The sequence below is a fragment of the Procambarus clarkii genome, chromosome 6 (assembly GCF_040958095.1).
Source record: "Procambarus clarkii isolate CNS0578487 chromosome 6, FALCON_Pclarkii_2.0, whole genome shotgun sequence".
Lineage (NCBI taxonomy): Eukaryota > Metazoa > Arthropoda > Malacostraca > Decapoda > Cambaridae > Procambarus > Procambarus clarkii.
Window position 1 is genome coordinate 33080317 of NC_091155.1, and position 22206 is coordinate 33102522.

General features: G+C 46.7%; 1 protein-coding gene across 2 annotated transcripts in view; it reads left to right on the forward strand.

Moving 5' to 3' along the window:
• Positions 1 to 21896, forward strand: part of RfC4 (replication factor C subunit RfC4) — a 57004-nt gene extending 35108 nt beyond the window's left edge. The window contains exons 5-8 of one of the 2 annotated variants that reach the window (XM_045735944.2): positions 5517 to 5684; positions 11052 to 11132; positions 18192 to 18305; positions 21132 to 21896. In XM_045735944.2, the coding sequence (XP_045591900.1) occupies positions 5517 to 5684; positions 11052 to 11132; positions 18192 to 18305; positions 21132 to 21242 (474 nt within the window). In that variant the 3' untranslated portion in view covers positions 21243 to 21896. The remainder of the gene's footprint in view (positions 1 to 5516; positions 5685 to 11051; positions 11133 to 18191; positions 18306 to 21131) is intronic. The other variant, XM_045735946.2, reaches the window with a different exon arrangement.
• The last annotated feature ends 310 nt before the right edge of the window (positions 21897 to 22206 follow it).

Consider the following 22206-nt stretch of genomic DNA (forward strand, 5'->3'; position numbering starts at 1 on the left):
CCGCGCGCACAATGCGCTTTTTCTTCCACGAGTGCCGCGCGCACTAAAGTGTTAATTGAAGTTATGACAACCATGGGGAGTAGACCTTCAAAACCAGTCCAGATTCCCGGTGGAGGAGATTTCAGCAAATTCAACTTCAATAATAAACAGATAAACTGGGAGCAAATAAACCAAGACTTCACAGAAATAAACTGGGAAGAACAGCTAGAAAATGCAAACCTGAACCAGTGCCTGGAAAAAATAAGCTCAGTAGCACTAGAAATATGTTCAAACCGCATACCTCTAAGAAAAAAGAGGAAGAGATGCAGATTGGAACGGGAACGTCGTTCCCTATATAGACGAAAAAACGAATCGCGGAACAACTTGAGAGTCGCACCCTATCTCAAGAACGGCGAAGAAGGTTAGGTAGAGAAATAGAAACAATTGAACGGAAGCTACAAGAATCATACAAAACCCAGGAGAGGCAAAGAGAGCAAAAGGCCATCAGTGAAATAGAGAGAAATCCGAAATATTTTTTCTCCTATGCAAAATCAAGATCAAAAACCACATCTAGTATCGGGCCCCTGCGAAAGGGAGATGGAACTTTCACCGATGACAACAAAGAAATGAGCGAGCTACTGAGGAAGCAGTACGACTGTTTTCAGTGAGCCATTAAACACACTAAAGATTGATAACCCAAATGAATTTTTCATGGATATGATACCAACATCAAATCATATATCAGACGTCACCCTATCCCCACTCAACCCGTTCTCGCAAATTTAATAAGTCAATATTGACTTATTAAATAAGTGCATAGGTGACATACTTAACATAATAGATACCCTTAAAAAGATTCATAGAAAACACCGACCTTACCTAACCTTGTTAGTATCTTAAGATAAGCATCTTATTGCTTCGTAATTACAATTATTACCTAACCTATAATAGGTATAGGTTAAGTAATAATTGTAATTACGAAGCAATAAGATGCTTATCTTAAGATACTAACAAGGTTAGGTAAGGTCGGTGTTTTCTATGAATCTTTTTAGGGGTATCTATTATGTTTAGTATATCACCTATGCACGTAGTTAATAAGTCAATATTGACTTTACGAATTTGCGAGAACGGGTTGCCCCACTGGATTTTGAAGAAGCCATAAACAGTATGCCTATGCACTCTGCACCAGGCCCGGATTCTTGGAACTCCATATTCATAAAGAACTAAAAAACCACTATCGCAGGCCCTCCACATTCTGTGGAGACAATACTGGCGTTATTCCTGATATACTAAAAACAGCAGTGATAGCACCACTTCATAAAGGAGGAAATAAGGCAGAGGGAAAAAATTACAGACCGATAGCACTAACATCGCACATCATAAAAATTTTTGAGAGAGTGCTAAGAAGTAAGATCACAAAATACATGGAATCACAGCATCTCCATAATCCAGGACAACATGGTTTCAGAACAGGGCGCTCTTGCCTATCGCAGTTGCTGGACCACTATGATATGGCATTAGATGCTATGGAAGACAAACAAAATGCTGATGTAATTTACACAGATTTCGCAAAAGCTTTTGATAAATGTGACCATGGTGTTATTGCACATAAAATGCGTTCAAAAGGAATTACCGGAAAAATAGGCAGATGGATCTACAATTTCCTGACCAACAGAACCCAATGTGTAATAGTCAACAAAATAAAATCCAGCCCATCAACCGTGAAGAGCTCAGTCCCCCAGGGTACTGTGCTTGCTCCAGTACTTTTTCTCATCCTCATATCGGACATAGACAAGAACACAACCTATAGCACTGTATCATCCTTTGCAGATGACACTAGGATCTTCATGCGAGTAGGCAACATAGAGGACACGACGAACCTCCAGTCAGATGTAGATCAGGTCTTTCTATGGGCTACAGAAAATAATATGGTGTTTAACGAAGATAAGTTCCAGCTCATGCGCTATGGAAAAAATGAAAATATAAAAATAGAAACCACGTACAAAACTCAGGCAAATCATAACATAGAATGAAAAGGCAATGTAAAGGATCTGGGTGTACTCATGTCGGAAGACCTTACCTTTAAAGAACACAATAAAGTAGCCGTCACAACTGCAAGAAAAATGACAGGTTGGATAACAAGAACTTTTTACACTAGAGATGCTATACCGATGATGATACTTTTCAAAACGCTTGTGCTCTCTAGAGTGGAGTACTGCTGCACAATGACAGCACCTTTCAAAGCTGGAGAAATTGCTGACCTGGAGAGCGTGCAGAGATCCTTTACTGCTAGAATCCACTCAGTAAAACATCTAAACTATTGGGACCGACTAAAGAGCCTAAAACTGTACTCCCTTGAGCGCAGGCGGGAGAGGTACATAATAATTTACACGTGGAAAATATTAGAGGGGCTGGTCCCAAACCTGCATACAGAAATAACATCACATGAGACCAGAAGACATGGCAGGATGTGCAGAATACCCCCCTTGAAAAACAGAGGTACAACAGGTACTCTGAGAGAGAACTCTATTAACATCAGAGGCCCGAGACTGTTCAACACGCTTCCACTACACATAAGGGGCATAACTGGCCGACCCCTCACAGTGTTCAAGAGAGAACTGGATAAGCACCTCCAAAGGATACCTGATCAACCAGGCTGTGACTCATACGTCAGGCTGCGAGCAGCCGCGTCCAACAGCCTGGTTGATCAGTCCGGCAACCAGGAGGCCTGGTCGACGACCGGGCCGCGGGGACGCTAAGCCCGGAAGCACCTCAAGGTAACCTCAAGGTCAAGGTATGTCTGCCATTTAGTAGGTCAGGCACCAAGAAAGGTAGGCATCCCAAAACAAACCCTATCTGGTTAAAAAAAAAATGCTACTGAAAGCCAAAATTTGAAAATTGGACAGAACCCCCCCAAACTAAAAACCAGCATGATGTCACAACTGTCACCGCGTCTGTCTGCGCAGCTCCTTCCCAGGAGGGGGAAGGGGAGCTCCAGACCCTCCGCGCCTGCTATCCACCCAGTTCTGTGACTGTTGGGAGACCTGGCGGTCATGCGACTCTGGCTCCAGACATTTTACAGCGCTGTACCTTGTGGTGTGGTCTTGTCCTGTGGTGATGAGCGAGCCAGGAGTAATTTCACAAGTACCCGGGCTGCATGCGCCTAGGGTTCCTTTCCCTAGGTGTGCTGCAGGTACTGCCCTTGTGGCTTGGGGTTATCTTCCTCAAGTCGCTAGGGGTCTACCTCCGTGGGGTCTTTTACTGCTCTTTTATTGCCCGCCCTTGGAGTCAGCTAGGGTGTTTCATGCACCACTGTTTGTCTCTGGGTAGGAAGTAGTTTTGTCACTGGTAGGGGTGCAAGGTATTGTTCAGGTAATTTTCACCATAACATAGCGGTCAGCTCTGTTCTGCCTGGGCCGTTGTCCTCTTGCAAAGTTTTTCTTTTATTGTTTGTTTCCTGCCTGGCAGTTAAACCAAAATTGTATATATACAATTAGTGCCATTAAAAGGTTAAGGTGCAAATATCTCATATGCAATATGAGATATTTATGCAAATATATGCAATAATATGCAAATAAGGATGTCAAATATCTCTTCTTCTTTCCTGGTGAATACTAGATCCAGTACTGACGGTACATCTCCTTCCCTCATTCTTGTGGCCTGCTTTATGTGTTGATACAAGAATGTCTCCAGAATGAGGTTCACAAATCTGCATAAATGATCTACCAGTTGGTATACAGAATTATATGAACATGTTTGCTGATGATGCTAAGATAATAGGAAGGATAAGAAACTTAGATGATTGTCATGCCCTTCAAGAAGACCTGGACAAAATAAGTACATGGAGCGCCACTTGGCAAATGGAATTTAATGTTAATAAATGCCATGTTATGGAATGTGGAATAGGAAATTGAAAACATGCCCATGCACTCGGCCCCAGGTCCAGACTCATGGAATTCAATATTTATAATCAAATGCAAAGTGCCGGTAGCACAGGCACTCGGTATAGTGTGGAGGAAGAGCTTGGACACGGGGGAGATACCAGATGCACTTAATGATGATACGGCGTAGGGGTTTCTACTCTTTCAGTCCTGGTGGTTGTTTTTGTTTGTTTGCAGCCGTCTCCTACTTTTCTGGCTAAGAATGAGTCTGCTGCTTTCTGAAGGGGTCCTTGGGTTGTTGATGCTTGGTTGGTTTGGCTGGGTGTGCATCATGTTTTGTACCCAGTTGTGGCTCTTCGCTGTTATTTGCGTGCCATGGGCTCCATGGCAGGAGACACACTTTGGGTTGCCCTGGTTTCCCTTCTTCCCTGTTCCAGGGCGCTGGTCTCCCAGGTCGTCCGCAGGATTATTCGGTCCAGCCAGCCTGTGGTATATCCCTGTGCCCATAACATTTAAGTTGCTGTAAGTTTGTGGCTTTGGCTGCTGTTTTTGGTAATATGTCCTACTCTTACATTTGGGCATGGGGCTTTTGGAGGTTGAACAGGGTCCTGGCTGCACCATACCTCGTTACCGTTCCTGGCCCTTCGTTCCTGGCTCTTTGTTCCTGGCCCTTCTCGGGCGAGTGTAGCCTTTGGTCGCAGGTTGCAGCCAGTTGTCTCGACTTCGAGTTGAGGAGCGAGTGATGGCCGCCTCTCGGGTAAGTCCCTTTTTTCCTTTATCTTTGGTCATGTAGCTCTGGGGAGCCATAGGGGCTCTCCACAGAAAACCAACATTGAGTGTAATGAAACGCCATTTTCTTGGTGAGACTTGGAGGCTTCCCGCCATCCCTTCCTCCCTCCCTCCGGTCATTGTTTTTTTGCGTTTTTGATATTCAGCCTCTGAACTGAGGAGAGTAGCCGGCATGAAGGTCTGGGACCCCCCCCCCCCCCTCACCAGGGAGGAGGTGGGATTGCACAGACGGCTGAGTGGCAGTTATGGCGGCGTCATGCTTGTTTGCTTATTTTTTATTGGGGAGTTCTGCTTGCTAGTTTAGCTTTCAGTTTGCAATTTTTGACCAGTTGCAGTTTGTTTTGGAATTCCTACCTTGCTGGGTGCCCGACCTGGTAGATAGCAGACATAGACTGCTTCCAATTACACGGGGGAGTCTATAAGTAATTGCTCCTCGTACCTCATTTGAGGGGGCCAGGTTCTCGTGCTGGTCCCTGGTATGCCTAGAACACCATCAATTGACTGATGCCACGGTCTAATATATGCACATCAACTCCAGGGAGCCTCCGGGTCTCTCCCAGAAAATGGCATTTCATTATATTCATTTTTTTTTCTTGTGCACAGTGGTATTGTTAGCTCTTATTAGCTGTGCTGCCCGGAGTTTAAACTCCTCCAACCTATGGTCATTACTCCAGCCTGTGTGTACATTGCATCATGTATTTATAACAATGACCTGTAATGTTTGCGATCTGCATTCATTACAGCATCTATCAGCTTGAAACATATCTAGTTACATTTGTAATTACCATTAGTCTTTTATGTGCAAATGTAAATGTGTAATTCATTTAAATTATTAATTAAGTTGATAGCTTGGTAATTTTTCCCCAGATTCTTACAAAAATTTTGGAAGTATGTAGAAAGGAGGATTTGAGTTACACTGAAGATGGTCTTGAAGCAATTGTGTTCACTTCACAAGGAGATATGCGGCAAGGTCTCAACAACCTACAGTCCACAGCACAGGGCTTTGGACACGTATCATCAGAGAATGTGTTCAAGGTAAGTGTTTCAGTACATAAGTTGATTATGGTGGATATTCACTACAGTAATACAAGTGGCATATAGTAAACATTGTTGTATCCGAACATGTTGGTGGTAGGGTCGTTCAGATACAGTACAACCGCAATTCAACGCACTATATGTGACCAACCCCGGTGCGTTGGAGCGTTGGATTCGTTGCAAGAGGTGACCTTCAGGAGACGTTTGTGTCAGTGTCTTTTTTTTTTCTTGTACACAATAAAAATGCATTATCATATTATATACTGTACCTATATATTACTACTCTACTAAAAATAATGTCACATTTGTTATTTACCTTAATGTTTTAGTTATGTCCATCTTGAAGTCTCATGGAGTTGTGAATGCTGTACTGTAAATACTGTGTTGATTAAGTAGTTTTGCTGTATGTTGAGTACTGCAAAGCAGTTTATGAAAACTATTGTACACTAAAATTACTGCAACTTTAATTTTAACACTATGTACACACTTAAATTTAACACTTGTTCTAACTGTTCATACTACACACAATGTGTTTAGATGTTTGCATCAGCTTTGCTGGTGCTCGCTGCTGCTGTGGCTTCAGTTGCTTCTGAGCTGATGCTGGCTGTTATACTGGTGCTGGGTACGGCTGTGCTGGTGCTAGGTACAACTGTGCTGGTGCTGGGTTCGGCTGTGCTGGTGCTGGGTACGGCTGTGCTGGTGCTGGATACGGCTGTGCTGGTGCTGGGTACGGCTGTGCTGGTGCTGGGTTCGGCTGTGCTGGTGCTGGGTACGGCTGTGCTGGTGCTGGATACCGCTGTGCTGGTGCTGGGCTGCCTCCCTTTTCTCTGGTTTTCTGGTTGACTATGCCTTTTCTTCAGGGGCAGAGGATTTGGAGGACGACTCTGCCCCGGGTTCAGGCGTGGAGGATCCCGGGGTTGGGGAGAAGTTGACTTGGGGTGCTTGGGCTCCATTTGACCCCACTTGGGTGTTGGTAACCTGTGCACGGGACTTATTGCAGGGAGAGGGGTTCTCTTATCCCCCCTTCCCTGTACAAATTTGACACGGGTTTGGTTCCAACCCGGGTTCGGTTCCAACCCGGGTTCGGTTCCAACCCGGGTTCGGTTCCGGCTTCCCTTGGGTTCGTCAGTCCCTTATGGAGGGTTTCGGCTTACCGTATCCTGCCTAAGAAGGTTCGAGAGGCCATTGCAGCGTACCTCCTGCGTGACTAGGATTTTGCCTCGATAATGGATCATACCTGGTTTGAGCTTGGTTTTGCTTTTCCTTATTGGGTGCATTACAAGGTACCGGAGTCATCCTGGTTAGCAGACTGCCGTGCCCTTTTTGTTGGGGGCGTGGCATTCGTTCTGTCGGACCCGCACGCTTGAGTGGTGGGAAACATTCTACTGTGGTACAGGTTTATCTGGGGGCGAGTTGGAGCACCTCAGTGCGTGCTTGTTCGCCCCTGTTCTTCCTATGGATATTGGTTAGCAGTTCTTCCCATTCTTCCTAAGCAGCTCCATGTGCAGGTTCCCGTCCTTTGGTGTCCCTGGTAGATGAGGATTTACGTACCTGGGGACACTTGGCTTCGGTTTTGTGTTTTTTTTTCCCTGCTTGAGCTGTTTTCGGACTGGCTTGAGGAGGATGTGGAGGCGCTGGGAACCAAGCCCGTGCCTGGCATGCTTGCCTCTGCGGTTTTGGCGTCGGCTGCCTTGTTGAAGTTATATGTGCCGATTCTGAAGGAGGCGTTGTCTCTGTTGTTTGCTTCCCTCCTCGCGTACCGGCAGGCTGTGCTCGCTCATTCTTTGGAATCTGCCATAGAATCAATGACCATATGAGTCCTGCGAGCTTTGGTGCTTGTTTGTGGCTCCAATCACCCAATCTGTTGATGACATTCTTTGGGTGCAGGCTGCTCGTGCGTTGCTGGATAGGTTGTTGCAATGCGCTAGTTTGGTTGCTTCCCTGGATGCCCCGAGGCAGCCCCATTTTGCTTTTCAGGACCCGGACTTGGGGGAGTATTGGTCGCGTCGGCCTTGGTTCAGTCCGTGCCCCCTCGTTCTTACCCTGCTGTGGTTCACTCGCCCCCCCTTCCCTGCTTCCGGCTCCTAGGCGTCTGTGGACTTCGGGGTTGGGGCAGGGTTTCGAGGTTTGAGACTCGGGCAATTTTAGGGGTTGCCCCTTCCGGGGTTGCATCGGAGGCGTTCAAGTCGGTTTCTCCAGTTGTAGCCCCGGGGTCTGATCAGTGGGCCCGCTTTCTTCCTGCTATGTCGGCCGCCCCGGTTTTTTCTTGTGAGGCCTGGACTTTGGAGAATGACTCGCCCCCGTGGGCCTGATGTAGTGATTCTCGGGGTTGGAGAGGAGTTGACTTGGGAGCTTTGCGCCCTGTTGGATCCCACCTAGGTTTTTCGACCTTCCGAGCAAGGCTTACTGTTACAAGGAGTGGGGTTTTCCTTTCCCCCTCTCTGCGTACGAGTTGTCTTTGGGCGTCGGCCCCTTCCCGAGTTCGGTTCCGTGTCTTTACAGGTCCTGTCAGACCATTGGTCATGGATGCTATTGGGTGCATCTGTGCCTCCGTGATTTTGAGCTTCTGCATTATTGGAACGTCTGTCCCCTTCAGTTAGGGCTTACCTCCAGTTCTTTCTAGGTCTCGTTGGTACTCTTCTGTCCTTTTTCTCATCTTTCGATGCTTTTTCCGATTTTTAATTGTCGCCTATTTCCGTTCTTGTCTCGACATTAATAATAGCGGTTCCTCGTTGGCCTTTGCCTGGGCCTTGGTTCCTAAGTTTTTCGCTGCCATTTTTGCCCCTGCTATTTGCGGAGTTTGCGGTTGGCAGTTTCTGCAAGCAGTGACTTCTTGTCGTCAGTTATCTGGCCTATTGTTCTTTCACGGGTCCTGGTGGGGGTGCCTCCTGGATGGGGCGTCTCTACTTGGCCGGGTTGGTTCTTTCCCGGCTCGCCGGGTTTGCGTTCCTGTTCCCTGGCAGACGTTCCTTTTTGTTCTTTGACTGCCGTGGTAACGGCGAGGCTTGCTCAGTGTCCTCACCCAAAGGTTTTCCCGTGGCTCCGCCTGTTTTACATGGTCGGTCCGGTCCGTGGCGGGGCTGGTTTGGTCTTCTCGAGTCTTCTCGTCTGGTACTTTTTAACTCGAGTCTCTCACCATCTGCTTGGTGGTTAGGTGGCTTCTTGAATGTGTCCCACCTGCGTGCTTCTTCTTGGCGGTGATATGGGGTTATCTGGCGGTCCTTCTTTTTCTTTGTCTCTTCATAGGTGTACTGCATTCTTTGTTATCGTGGTCTTGTCCTTCTCTCTTGGTAGTTCCGGGCTGTCTTCTGGCTGCATACCGGCCTACTCATGCTCCACCTGAGCCGTCCTGCTCCGGGGTAGGGTACTCTTTTTTTTTTTGTTTTTTTTCTCTATTCTCTTTGGTTTGATGTGGCCCCTTCAGTTCCGGAGGGGGCTCCTGGGGCTGTTACTGGGTTGGTTGGCCAGGATTTTTCCTTCTTGTTTCCGGTTACGATTCTCCACCGTTCTTTGCGCGCCACAGCCTTTGTGGCCGGGGCTGCGTTTTGGGTAGATCCGGTTTCCCTTCTTCCCTGTTCTCTGGTTCGGGTCTCTCCCTGTCGTCCGCTGGGTTTTTCTGCCTAGCCAGCCTGCGGTCTCTCCCTGTGCCCCTGACATTCGTAGGTTAGCTGCACTTGCTGCAGTCTTTGGTGGCATGTCTTGGGCTGACTTTTGGGCACTGGGTTGTTTTGGCAGTCGCGGTGGGTCCTGGCTCCTCACTTCCTCATGTATGTTCCTGGGCCTAGTCGGCCTTGTGTTGCCTTGGGTCGGCTATTGCCGCCAGTTGTCTCGACTTCGTGTTGTGGTGTGAGCACCGACTGCCTCCCGGTTGCGTCCCTCTGTTTTTGTCTTTGGTGAAGTAGCTTCGGTGAGCTGCAGGGGCTCCCCCCAGGAAACCAGCGTTGAATGTAATGAAACGCCATTTCCTGGGTGAGTCCCGGAGGCTCCCCGACAACCCAGCCTCCCTCCAGTCAGTGCTTTTTGTGTTTTTTATATCCAGCCTCAGAACTGAAGGGTGGATCACCAGTGCGAGGGTCTGTGGCTTACCCCTTCCCCCCCTCCCAGGGAGGGGGGAGCTGCGCAGACATGCTGCACGGCTTATGTGATGTCATGCTCGTTTGCTCGTTTTTCTTTTGGGGCGTTCTGTCCTCTCGTTTGCGATTTTCGTTGTTTTAACACGCACCCTCATCACCACCCCACCATCACCCTCCCTTCCTCACCACCACCATCACTCTCCCTAACCACCACCACCATCACTCTTCCTCACTATCACCACCATCACTCTCCCTCACTATCACCACCACCACTCTCCCTCACTACCACCACCACTCTCCCTCACTACCACCACCACTCTCCCTCACTACCACCACCACTCTCCCTCACCACCACCACCACTATCACTCTCCCTCACCACCACCACTATCACTCTCCCTCACCACCACCACCACCACTATCACTCTCCCTCGCCACCACCATCCTCACTCTCACTAGGAGCCGGTTGGCCGAGTGGACAGCACGCTGGACTTGTGATCCTGTGGTCCTGGGTTCGATCCCAGGCGCCGGCGAGAAACAATGGGCAGAGTTTCTTTCACCCTATGCCCCTGTTACCTAGAAGTAAAATAGGTACCTGGGTGTTAGTCAGTTGTCACGGGCTGCTTCCTGGGGGTGGAGGCCTGGTCGAGGACCGGGCCGCGGGGACACTAAAATGCTCCGAAATCATCTCAAGATAATCTCCCTCACTGCTTCTATCCCTCCCTGCCTCTCCCCCTCAAAGCCTCCCTCCATCAATCACTGCGTCTCATCCCTCCCCCGATGCTTCAAAGTCGGTGGCCTGTTGCTATGTGAGGGGCCCGCCGATACCAAAACAAACCCAATACCAACCTATAGTTATATCGATCGCCAGACTAGTATATGAGGCTTGGGAGACCGATCTCCCAAACCGGTCGATGAAACCGGCAGATTGGTAAATAAGAGGCCGTTAAATCGAGTGGATACTGTATATGTTTAGCAGTTTACTTTCACTGTTGTTCTTGGAAATTGTCCACATACAGGTTGTTGCTAATTTCAGTTTTATTTGGGTTATTAGACTTTTAGTGCATATCTATGGTTGCTTGAAGCAGAAACGGCGAAGAAGTAGCACCAGACTAATATGATGTAAACCTGTATGTGATTGTTTCACTGTTTGGATCACTAGAATCCTTGATGCATATGAATTTATGCATACATGGCTGACATAAGTAAGGCATTCCTTAGGGCAGGTCTCCAGGAAGAAGACCATAACTACACAAAGTTCTTGTATGGTTCTAATATGATTTTTCATACTTTCAGGTGTGTGATGAGCCCCATCCAATTTTAATCAAAGAAATGATTCTACACTGTGTGAAAACAAACTTTGATGAGGCTTATAAGGTGAGTCTAAATCCTGGAAAGCTGTTTTATAATTGACGCCAATTGTCAAAATTGCAACCTAAAAAATTGTTTTCTGAGGGAAGCCCTGTTGGCTCCCTGAAGCTATAAAACTGACATTTGCCATATTAGTTTGGTGCCATCAGTCCTTGGAGTTTGAGTGCCTACCAGGGTCCACGAGCCAGAACTGGGCCCCCTCAGAGAGACGCAGGGAGCAATGGCCATATGAGCTCTCTACATTTAGAGTTTGTCATGTTTGCCATCGACTGGGGGAAAACACCCAAAAAGGTAGGTGAACCATTACAAACTGGTTAAAATTGCATTCTATGTCCAAACACAGGCCTATAACATCCTCCCCCCATAAAAAACAACGAAACAAGCAATACATCATCCAACTAGCGTGCCCGCTTATTAGCGCCTCACCCCCCCCCCCCCAACAGGGGGGGATCCTGCTCAGGCTGGCAGGCCACATCACCCTCAGTTTGTTGACTGAAGTGCCAGGTGTCGGAAGTCCTCACGCTTCTGGCTTCTGGCTGTCTGGCTTTGCGTTTGTGACTGTCGGCTGTGTGTGTGGCAGTCAGGTGTTCCTACAAGTATACTGGGCTGTATGTGCCTAGGGTTCCCTTCCCTAGGTGCTTGGGAAGTACGATCCTTGCGATTCAGGATGACCTTCCCTGGGTTGTTCAGACTTCACTCCAGTTTGAGGTCTTCATCGCTTGACGTTGTTCTTGCCCCTTTGGTTCCCTGGGAGTCTTGGGCTTCCCATGGGAGTCAGGTCACCAATTTCATGGAGACCAATGACCTTCACAACCCAGGCCAACATGGATTTCGAGCAGGAAGATCATGCCTCTCACAGCTACTTGAGCACTACGACAAAGTCACTGAGGCATTAGAAGAAAAACAGAATGCAGATGTGATATACACGAACTTCGCAAAGGCTTTTGATAAATGTAACCATGGCGTGATAGCACACAAAATGAAGTCAATGGGAATAACCGGTAAAGTAGGACGCTGGATACTCAGTTTTCTGTCAAACAGGACTCAGCGAGTAACGGTCAACCATATAAAATCTAGTCCAAGTGCAGTTAAAAGCTCTGTACCTCAGGGTACAGTCCTTGCACTGCTGCTTTTCCTTATTCTCATATCAGATATAGACAAAAATACAAGTCACAGCTTCGTATCATCCTTTGCAGATGACACAAATATCAGTATGAAAATTATCTCGGCTGAAGACACTGAAAAAATTCAAGCTGATATTAAGTGTTCTAAAATTAATGGTAATTCCTGTACCCAGGTGGTCCCTTCCGACGCACCCCTCCCACCATTACAAGTGTAATAGTCAAAATGTTGGAAAAAATAATTAAATCTAAATGGGTAGAACACCTGGAGAGAAATGATATAATATCAGACAGACAGCATGGTTTTCGATCTGGAAGATCCTGTGTATCGAATTTACTCAGTTTCTATGATCGAGCAACAGAGATATTACAGGAAAGAGATGGTTGGGTTGACTGCATCTATCTGGACCTAAAAAAGGCTTTCGACAGAGTTCCACATAAGAGGTTGTTCTGGAAACTAGAAAATATTGGAGGAGTGACAGGTACGCTTCTAACATGGATGAAAAATTTTCTGACTGATAGAAAAATGAGGGCTGTGATCAGAGGCAATGTATCGGACTGGAGAAATGTCACAAGTGGAGTACCACAGGGTTCAGTTCTTGCACCAGTGATGTTTATTGTCTACATAAATGATCTACCAGTTGGTATACAGAATTATATGAACATGTTTGCTGATGCTAAGATAATAGGAAGGATAAGAAACTTAGATGATTGTCATGCCCATCAAGAAGACCTGGACAAAATAAGTACATGGAGCGCCACTTGGCAAATGGAATTTAATGTTAATAAATGCCATGTTATGGAATTTGGAATAGGAGAACATAGACCCCACACAACCTATATATTATGTGAGAAATCTTTAAAGAATTCTGATAAAGAAAGAGATCTAGGGGTGGTTCTAGATAGAAAACTATCACTTGAGGACCACATAAAGAATATTGTGCGAGGAGCCTATGCCACGCTTTCTAACTTCAGAATTGCTTTTAAATACATGGATGGCGATATACTAAAGAAATTGTTCACGACTTTTGTTAGGCCAAAGCTAGAATATGCAGCAGTTGTGTGGTGCCCATATCTTAAGAAGCACATCTACCAAAGGATACCTGATCAACCAGGCTGTGACTCATACGTCAGGCTGCGAGCAGCCGCGTCCAACAGCCTGGTTGATCAGTCCGGCAACCAGGAGGCCTGGTCGACGACCGGGCCACGGGGACGCTAAGCCCTGGAAGCACCTCAAGGTAACCTCAAGGTAACATCAACAAACTGGAAAAGGTGCAAAGACATGCTACTAAGTGGCTCCCAGAACTGAAGGGCAAGAGCTACGAGGAGAGGTTAGAGGCATTAAATATGCCAAAACTAGAAGACAGAAGAAAAAGAGGTGATATGATCACTACATACAAAATAGTAACAGGAATTGATAAAATCGATAGGGAAGATTTCCTGAAACCTGGAACTTTAAGAACAAGAGGTCATTGATATAAACTAGCTAAACACAGATGCCGAAGAAATATAAGAAAATTCACTTTCGCAAACAGAGTGGTAGACGGTTGGAACAAGTTAGGGGAGAAGGTTGTGGAGGCCAAGACCGTCAGTAGTTTCAAAGCGTTATATGACAAAGAGTGCTGGGAAGACGGGACACCACGAGCGTAGCTCTCATCCTGTAACTACACTTAGGTAATTACATGTGTTTTCTGGGGGGGGGGGGGGGGGGAGAAGCCCCGGAGCTATCCAGGCTGATATGCTAATGTCAGACTTTGGCATCAGGCATATGTATGGAGTTCTGTGGGCCTACCGGGGACCACGAGCCAGAACCTGGCCCCCTCACAGAAGCACGAGGACCAATGGCCTATAGAAACTCCTGTGTGGTTGGAAGCATTCTATGTCTAAAATCGACCGTGTTATGCACCCAGAAATGTAGGCATCTCAAAACAAACCCCTATTCTGGTGAAAATTGCTACAAAAAAGCCGAACAAATAGATAGAACTCCCCAAACAGAAATGAGCAATTGAGTATGACGTCACACGTCGCCGCGCCGCCGTCTGCGCAGCTCCCCCCTCCCCAGTATGGGGAAGGGGAAGCCCTAGACCCCCATGCCGGTTATCCACCTCTCACTTCTGAGGCTGAATCTATAGGCAATTGTCGTGTGCTCTGGCTCCAGTAGTTGTTTCAGCACTGTGCCTTGTGTCTGGTGACTGTCTTCTAGGTGGTGTGTAAGCCAGGAGTGATTTTCCAGTACTCGGGCTGCATGCTCCTAGGGTTTCCTTCCTTATGTGCCCAGTAAGTACTGCCCTTGGGGCTTGGGGGCCACCTTCCACAAGTTCCTTGGGTTCTGCCTCTGCTAGGCCATTTACTGCTTGGTTTTCGACTGCCCTTTGTGTGCTACGGTGTTCTGTCTCCCTTGTTCACCTTCGGGTAGGGGGCAGTTTGCACTGTTAGGGGTGCGGGATACTGTGCAGCCAGTTTTCACCAACCATAGCGGCCGGCTCTGTTCCGCCTGGGTACGCTGTCCTCTTGCAGGGTTTTCTTTTTCATTTTGTTTGCTTGCCTGGTGTGGGGGTGGGGGAATCTGCCTTGGTTCATGCCCCCTGTGTACTGAGTACTCTTTCTTCTTCCGGTGGTTTCCCCTGCTAGGTCTCCGTGAGTGTACACGTCCCGGGGGTTCAGTTCTTAGTTGTTTGGTAGACTTGGGCACCGGTTAGCAGTACCCTGCCTGGGCTTCCCTGAGCATGAGTTCCGTCTCAGGATGCTGGGAATCCCCACAGGGGTGCGTGGGGTCCGATGGATGTGACCCTGGAGTCTCCCTCTCGCTTTGTGCGAGTTCATGGGTTGCTCTGTCCCCTTGTCTCAGGGCGACTCTCACTATTTTCTGCTGCCTGTGGGGTCGGTGGCACCTTCGGCCTGGAGTCCTGCGAGTTTTGTTGCTTGTTTGTGACTCTGTTATCCAGTCTTTTGTTGACTATGCGGGTGCAGGCAGCACGAGCGTTGCACGTTGAGTTCAGGTGGTGGCAACGCACTAGGTTGTTTGCTCCCCAGAAGCCCCGAGGCTGCCCCGTTTTGGGTGGTGTGATTGTTGCTTTGGTTTTGTTTCCTTCTGCGCCCCCTTGTCTTTCCCCCATGTTGTGATCTAGTCTGGTCCCCCCCCTTCCTCCCTGCATCTGGATCCTCCCTGTTTATGGGTTCGGGGTCGGGGCGGACCTCGATGATCTTGAGACTGGGGCGGTCTCGGGAATTCCCCTTCCGGGGTAGTGACGGAGGCATTTGAGCCTGTTCCTCCAGCCGTGTTGTACGAGTCTGCCAGTGGGCTCCCTTCCTTAGTATTTTTCCGGCTGCCATGGCTTTTTCTTGTGAGGCTGGGGCTTTGGGGGGACGGCTCGGCCCCAGAGCATGCCGTGTGGGTTCCCGTGGCTGGAGAGAGGCTGACTTGTGGGGCCTCGGGCCCCGTTGAACCCCGCCGGGGTTTTCTACCCTCTGAGCGGGGCTTGCAGTTACAGGGAGTGGGGTTTTCCTTTTTCCCCTCTACGTACGAGTAGTTGAGCATTGGTCCCTGCCTGGTAGGGGCGCGGGATACTGCGCAGCCAGTTTTCACCAATCATAGCGGCCGGCTCTGTTCCGCCTGGGTACGCTGTCCTTTGGGTAGGAACCGGGTTCGGTTCCTTGTCCCTTGAGTCCGTCGGTTCCGTCCTGTCGGTGGGTACTCTTCTCCGTTTATTCACCCTTCTTCACTGGGATGGGACTTCTACGTCATGTCGGGGTTATGTTCCCCTCTTCTCGGGGTTCTACATGACTTTTGGTCTCGGGGTGTGACTGTTCCTTTATGATCCTTCGTGATTTATGCTTGCTTCTATGAGTTCTTGATGGTTCGGGAAGGTTTTCGCTTCTTCCCGTATTATTGGAACGTCTGTTGTCTTCCGGTGTGGCTTACCTCCAGTCCTTTCTAGGGCTCGTTGGTCCTATTCCATGCTTCGCACTCTAGTTTTCTTTCAATACTGTACTGTACTCCTGGTTGGCACCTTCCTGCCGTGCGGATTGTGCGGTTCGGACCTCATATGCCATGCGCATGCGCCGTGGGAGTTTTTGTTATGGGCAGTGTACATAAGTGCTGATGTTCCGCGTCCTTTTTCTCTCAAGTGCTTCACCTCTCGCTCCTCTCATCTCTCCAGTCCGTGCCCCATAGATGCTGGGGGTGTTCTGAATTGCCACTATGGGGAGGACAACTGTTTTCCCCTGCATGTGGGTGTGGGGCACCTCATTCACCTCTACCCTACTCTTCTCCTGCATGTGTGGCTCTGGCCTTCTTCCCCTGGCGGTGCTCCTGGAATCTTCTCGGCTATGTTGTGATGACATGTTCGTGCCTACACTCTGCAGGTGAGTTTATGTGGTCTGGCATCTCTTTTGGTCAGGCGCTAGTTCGTCGTTTTTGGATATGAATATCAGAACATAAGAACAAAGGTGATTGCAGAGGGCCTGTTGGCCCATATGTGGCAGCTCCTGTTTATACCCATCCAGTCCCACTCATATGTACATGTCCAACTCATGCTTGAGTCAATCACCTCCACCATGTTACGAGGTACAATGGTGGAGGGGAATGTTATGAGGTAAATGTTTCACTGTGTCAGAATGTTCTGAGGTGACATTTTGCTGCAGTTTTAAAACTAGGGATGCGTGTTGGGATTGGTTGTGGCTTTTTGTTTGGCCCTTGTGTGCTTCTTCCTGGGGCCTTCCTTGTTCATCTGTGTTATTTGTTACATAGTGGGTCAGGTTGGGGGTGCATCATGTGTCCGGTTGCGGCTCTCCACCATTATTTGCGCGCCACAGCCTCTGTGGCCGGGGACGCGCTTTGGGTTGATCTGGTTTCCCTTCTTCCCTGTTTGTGGGTACGGGTCTCTGAGGTCGTTGCAGGGTTATTAAGTCTAGCCAGCCTGCGGTCTATCCCCGTGCCCATGACGTTCGTAAGTTTGCTAGTCTTGCTGCTTTCTTTGGTAACATGTCCTGAGCTGACATTCGGGCGCAGAGTTTTTGGCGGTCGAACAAGGTCCTGGCTGCACGCTACCTCGTTAACGTTCCTGGGCCTAGTCAGGCTGTTGCTTTGGGTCTTGACTTTGAGTTGAGGTGTGGAGCACCGCCCACCTCCCGGGTAAGTCCCCTTCTTTATATAGTCTTTGGTGATTTAGCTCCGGGGAGGCATAGGGGCTCCCTCGAGAAAACCAGCACTGAATGTAATGAAACGCTATTTTCTGTGAGAGTCCCGGAGGCTCCCCTTCGACCCTCCCTCTCTCCGTATTTTGATATCCAGTTTTTGCATATTTTGATATCCAGCCTCAGAACTGCAGGGTGGATTGCTGGTGTGGGGGGTCTGGGGCACCCCTTTCCCTGGGAGATGGGGGGGGGGAAGCTGCGCAGACATGCGGCGTGGCTCATGTGACGTCATGCTTGTTTGCTCGTTTTCAATTAGAGAGTTCTGTCCTCTCATTTGTGTTTTTTCATTGTTTTAAACCAGATTAGGAGGTTTGTTTTGCAGTGCTTACCTTTCTTTCTGAGTGCCTGTCCCAGCCGATGACAGATATAGAATCCTCCAAAATCACATGTGCATTCTATGAACCATTGCTCCTTGTGATTCTCTGAGGGGGGCCAGGTTCTGGCTCATGGTCCCCGGTAGGCCTAGAACTCTACCCACATCGACTGATGCCAAAGGTAGGAATATCCACATCAGCCTGGATAGCTCCGGGTAGCCTCCGAGACTCGCCCAGAAAATGGCATTTCGTTACATTCAATGTTTTTTTTTTTTTTTTTTTAACTTGTGATTGACAGAGATTCTTCTCAATAAACATGCTTGTTTCATTTCTGTTGAATTAAGAATACAGTGTTCTGTGGAATTTATTGATGAAATATTTAATTAGCTTCAATTTGGTTAATACAATTGTTATAATTCTGTGCTTATTATTAGATTTTAGCTCATCTGTGGAAATTGGGCTATGCTTCTGAGGACATAATTAGCAACATCTTCAGAGTTTGCAAGAACACCAACATGGCAGAATTTCTCAAGTTAGAATTTATCAAGGTAAGAATCAGAAAATAAAAAGCTTGGTTATACATAATAATATATGACTATATATTAACAAATTGTAAGTTACATACACACCACTGGTGTAAATTAGCACAAAGATTGTTCTCTCACTGTAAACGTGTCAACAGCGTGCTGCACACTGTAGCACAAGGACTGTTCTCACTGTAAACTTGCCAGCACCACATTGCACACTGTAGCATAAGGATTGTTCTCTCACTGTAGACATGGCTGACATGGCAACATCATGCTGTACACTGTAGCACAATGATTGTTCTCTCACTGTAAGCTTGGCAACAGCATGTTGCACACTAGTGCAAAGAATGTTCTCACTGTAAACTTGGCAACAACACACTGCACACTGTAGTGCAAGGATTGTTCTCGCTGTCAACAAGGCAACAGCATGCTGCACACTGTAGCACACTTCCTCCTTCAGCAGAGCGCTCACCAAGAAGGGGACATGAGAATGAATAGAAGAAGGTGAGCTTCAAGGCAATGTACACTAACATAGATGGGATTACAAATAAAACAAGTGAACTTGTAGAATGGCCACTAGAAGAAAACCCAGACATAATAATAGTACTCACAGAAACAAAGCTGACAAAAACCATAACAAATGCAATACTTCCGCAGGACTACTATGTAGTGAGGAAAGAGAATGAAGGTGGTGGTGGTGTAGCTCTGCTGATAAAAAAAGATTGGAGTTTTGAGGAGATGGTTATTCAGGGCTGTGAAGGTTTCAGTGACTACATAACAGGTACCATAGCAGTTGGAGGACAAAAGCTTACAGTAGTAGTCATATATAACCCTCCATCAAATGACAGAAGACCCCAGACAGGAATATGATAAAAACAACGTGGCCACCAGTGATATAATAGCTCTCTATTATATCACTGCTTCTGAGAGCAGCTTCTGTCCCTAGGAGTAACAGATCCGGACTACCAATCATGGCAGACTTAAACTAAGGGAAAATAGATTGGGAGAACGGAGACTCATATGGAGGACCAGATACATGGAGAGCTAAGCTGCTGGACGTGACAACAAGAAACTTTCTAAACCAACACATCATGGGACCGACAAGAATGAGAGGAGAAGATAAACCAGCCATGTTTGATCTGATGTTTACCTAAATGAGTCGGATATAAGGAAAGTTAAGTTGGAAGCACCCTTGGGAATGATATAACGGGGGCCTGCCTTTAACCTCCCTGGTTAAAAGCTGGTCATTATTAAGTAATCCTTCAGACCAGAGTTCTGCTGTGTAACTTTCAGTTCAACTCCTCGAGATCTAAAACGTTTGATCGTTTAGATATTACGGCACAAGGATACTATACCTTTCGAGGTCACACTGCAAACTTTGAGACACCGCCACCACCTGCTACATCCACCCACTAGGTATGTTGGGTTTCTGGGGCTTTCACTCAAATATGGAATTATTTAATTATGAGAATTAATATAAGTCGAAGGACCACCCACTTTTGAGAAAAGAGGGAAAACAAATAAAAGTTATTATAAGATTGACACTATAGAACCAGTGTCTATGTATGTTTAATTATTTAACAATCACTTAAGAGAATGAATGGACTGTATTATTAATTGATTAAAGTTAAAAGCCTCAAATATCAACATTGGGGGGTATTTCTAGAAGTTCATATATATCTAGGAACCAGTGTGGTTCGTCACCAGTTCATTGATGGGGTTAGTAAAATAATAGAATCTTAACTAGAATGTAGATTCTAAAGGATCATGAAATATTAAATGATCAGTATATTGAAAGATTATTAAATCCTAAGAAATAATAAATGCAAACTTATTGGGTACTGAGCAGTAAATTATTGCTGTATATTCTTCTTGATCATCATATATGGAAACATATATAGAAATTAATAATAGCATTAGTCAAATTTTCTACGAAACAATATTTGTCTTGGTTGTAAGACAACTTCACTAAGTCCGTTTCGCTACTTGTCGTCGTGATCACAAAGTCGTAAGGTGTCACAGGCAAACCAAGCTCCTTCAACCAGCGAGGCGTCACAGGCAAGCCAAGCTCCTTCAACCAGTGAGGCGTCACAGGCAAGCCAAGCTCCTTCAACTAGTGTGGCGTCACAGGCAAGCCAAGCCCTTCAACCAGTGAGGCGTAACCGGCAACCCAAGGGCCTTCAACCAGTGAGACCTCAGCAGCTGGCAGTCAAAACTAACTTTGCCTAATGAATTGTACAGTAATTTTAAGTGTTAATTTTAGTGTTGTGTTAGGTTACGTAAATTGTCAAGAGTTCTTAACTTCAAGATGTGTGGCATCAATTAAGAAGATGAACAACAATAAGGTTGAGGTTTCTAGTTGAATATATTATAATTATATGTGGCAAGGCAATTAAAATTATGCTGTTTGTGGTGTAAAAATAGTTGGAAATTGTTACTTTTGGAATCAGAGAGGAGAAAAGTACGTTAATCCGGAAAACGTGATAATCCAGCTGGGGGTCCTTCCCATATAATCCGGATTAGCGAGTGGAGACAGTATGTCAGTCGCCATTGGGCGTATGTGGGCATAGTGTGTGTCAGATGAAATAGCTGCTCAAAGTGACAGATAATTTGCAAGTTTTGTCAATTTACCAGCTTTTTCTTAATTATCTGGTACATGCTCTGTGCCATGGCCGTGATGGAAACTGTATACAGAATTTCAGATAGATGACGGGTAGGTGAGATAAGGTTCTGTACTGTAAATTTTTATATATACAGTACTGTATATATATTTTTATATTAACACTTATATGGGAATGCTGAAACAGGAATTAATTTTGTCCTAATACAATAATTTGTTTGTTACAGGAAATAGGTTACACCCATCTACGTATTGTTCAGGGAACCTCCTCACTTCTTCAGTTGTCGGGGCTCTTGGCCAGACTGTGCTCAAAGTCTCTCGAGCCTCTGAAAATATAAGGAACTTTACTAAAATATAAAATCTGCCTCGTTGATATTCTGTTGATTACATTCGTGTGTAGCAGTTTGAATAAAGTATTATACTTTGGTAAAAATAGGATTAAGGTCTTAAGATTCATAGCCTGCATTTCAGAGTGCAATCTTATATGCTGCCCTTCTTTGCCTTCCCAGTACTGTGGAATTTGAGAGGTGTGTTGGTACTGGTAATATGTTAGTGCATGTAGAAGGCAGTCTGGGATGCCAAGAGGCACCGTATGTTCCCTGTCTCTATAAAATAATTGATCATCCCTCCTGGCCTTGGCCCTTTCACCTCATGGATATGAGAAACTGGCTACTGTACTTGTTTTACTGTACTATGTGTTTTTATATCCTGCCTGGTCGGGGTCTGCCCCTTGTGTTAGGTTATTGTACAGGTAACTTATATTTAAAAATACCTTTTAGGATATCTTTTTAGAATGTGTTAAAATTTCTTAATTCAGTATTTAATGTGTTTTTCTGGGGGGGGGGGGGGGAGCCCTTTCTACTATCCAGGCTGAAAGGGATATATTAGACTTTGGCATCAGTCAGTGCGAGTGGAGTTTGAGGCCTACTAGGGACCACGAGCTAGAACCTGGCCCCCTCAGAGAGGCACGAGGAGCAATGGCCTATGGAAATGCACATGTGGTTATGGAGCATTCTATGTCTGCCATCGTCCGGGTCAGGCACCCAGAAAGGTAAGCATCCCAAAACAAACCCCTTTTCTGGTTGAAACTACTACTGAAAGTCAAATGAGTGGACAGAACTCTCCAAATGAAAACAAGCAAACAAGCATGATGTCACCAAGTGCCATCTGCACAGCTACCCCCTTCCCGGGGGAGGGGGGAGGCTTCAGACCTCTTGCACGCTACCCATACTTCAATTCTGTGGCTGATGTGATTGGCAACGGTCGTGTAACTCTGGCTCCCGATTTCTGTCCTCCAGCTCT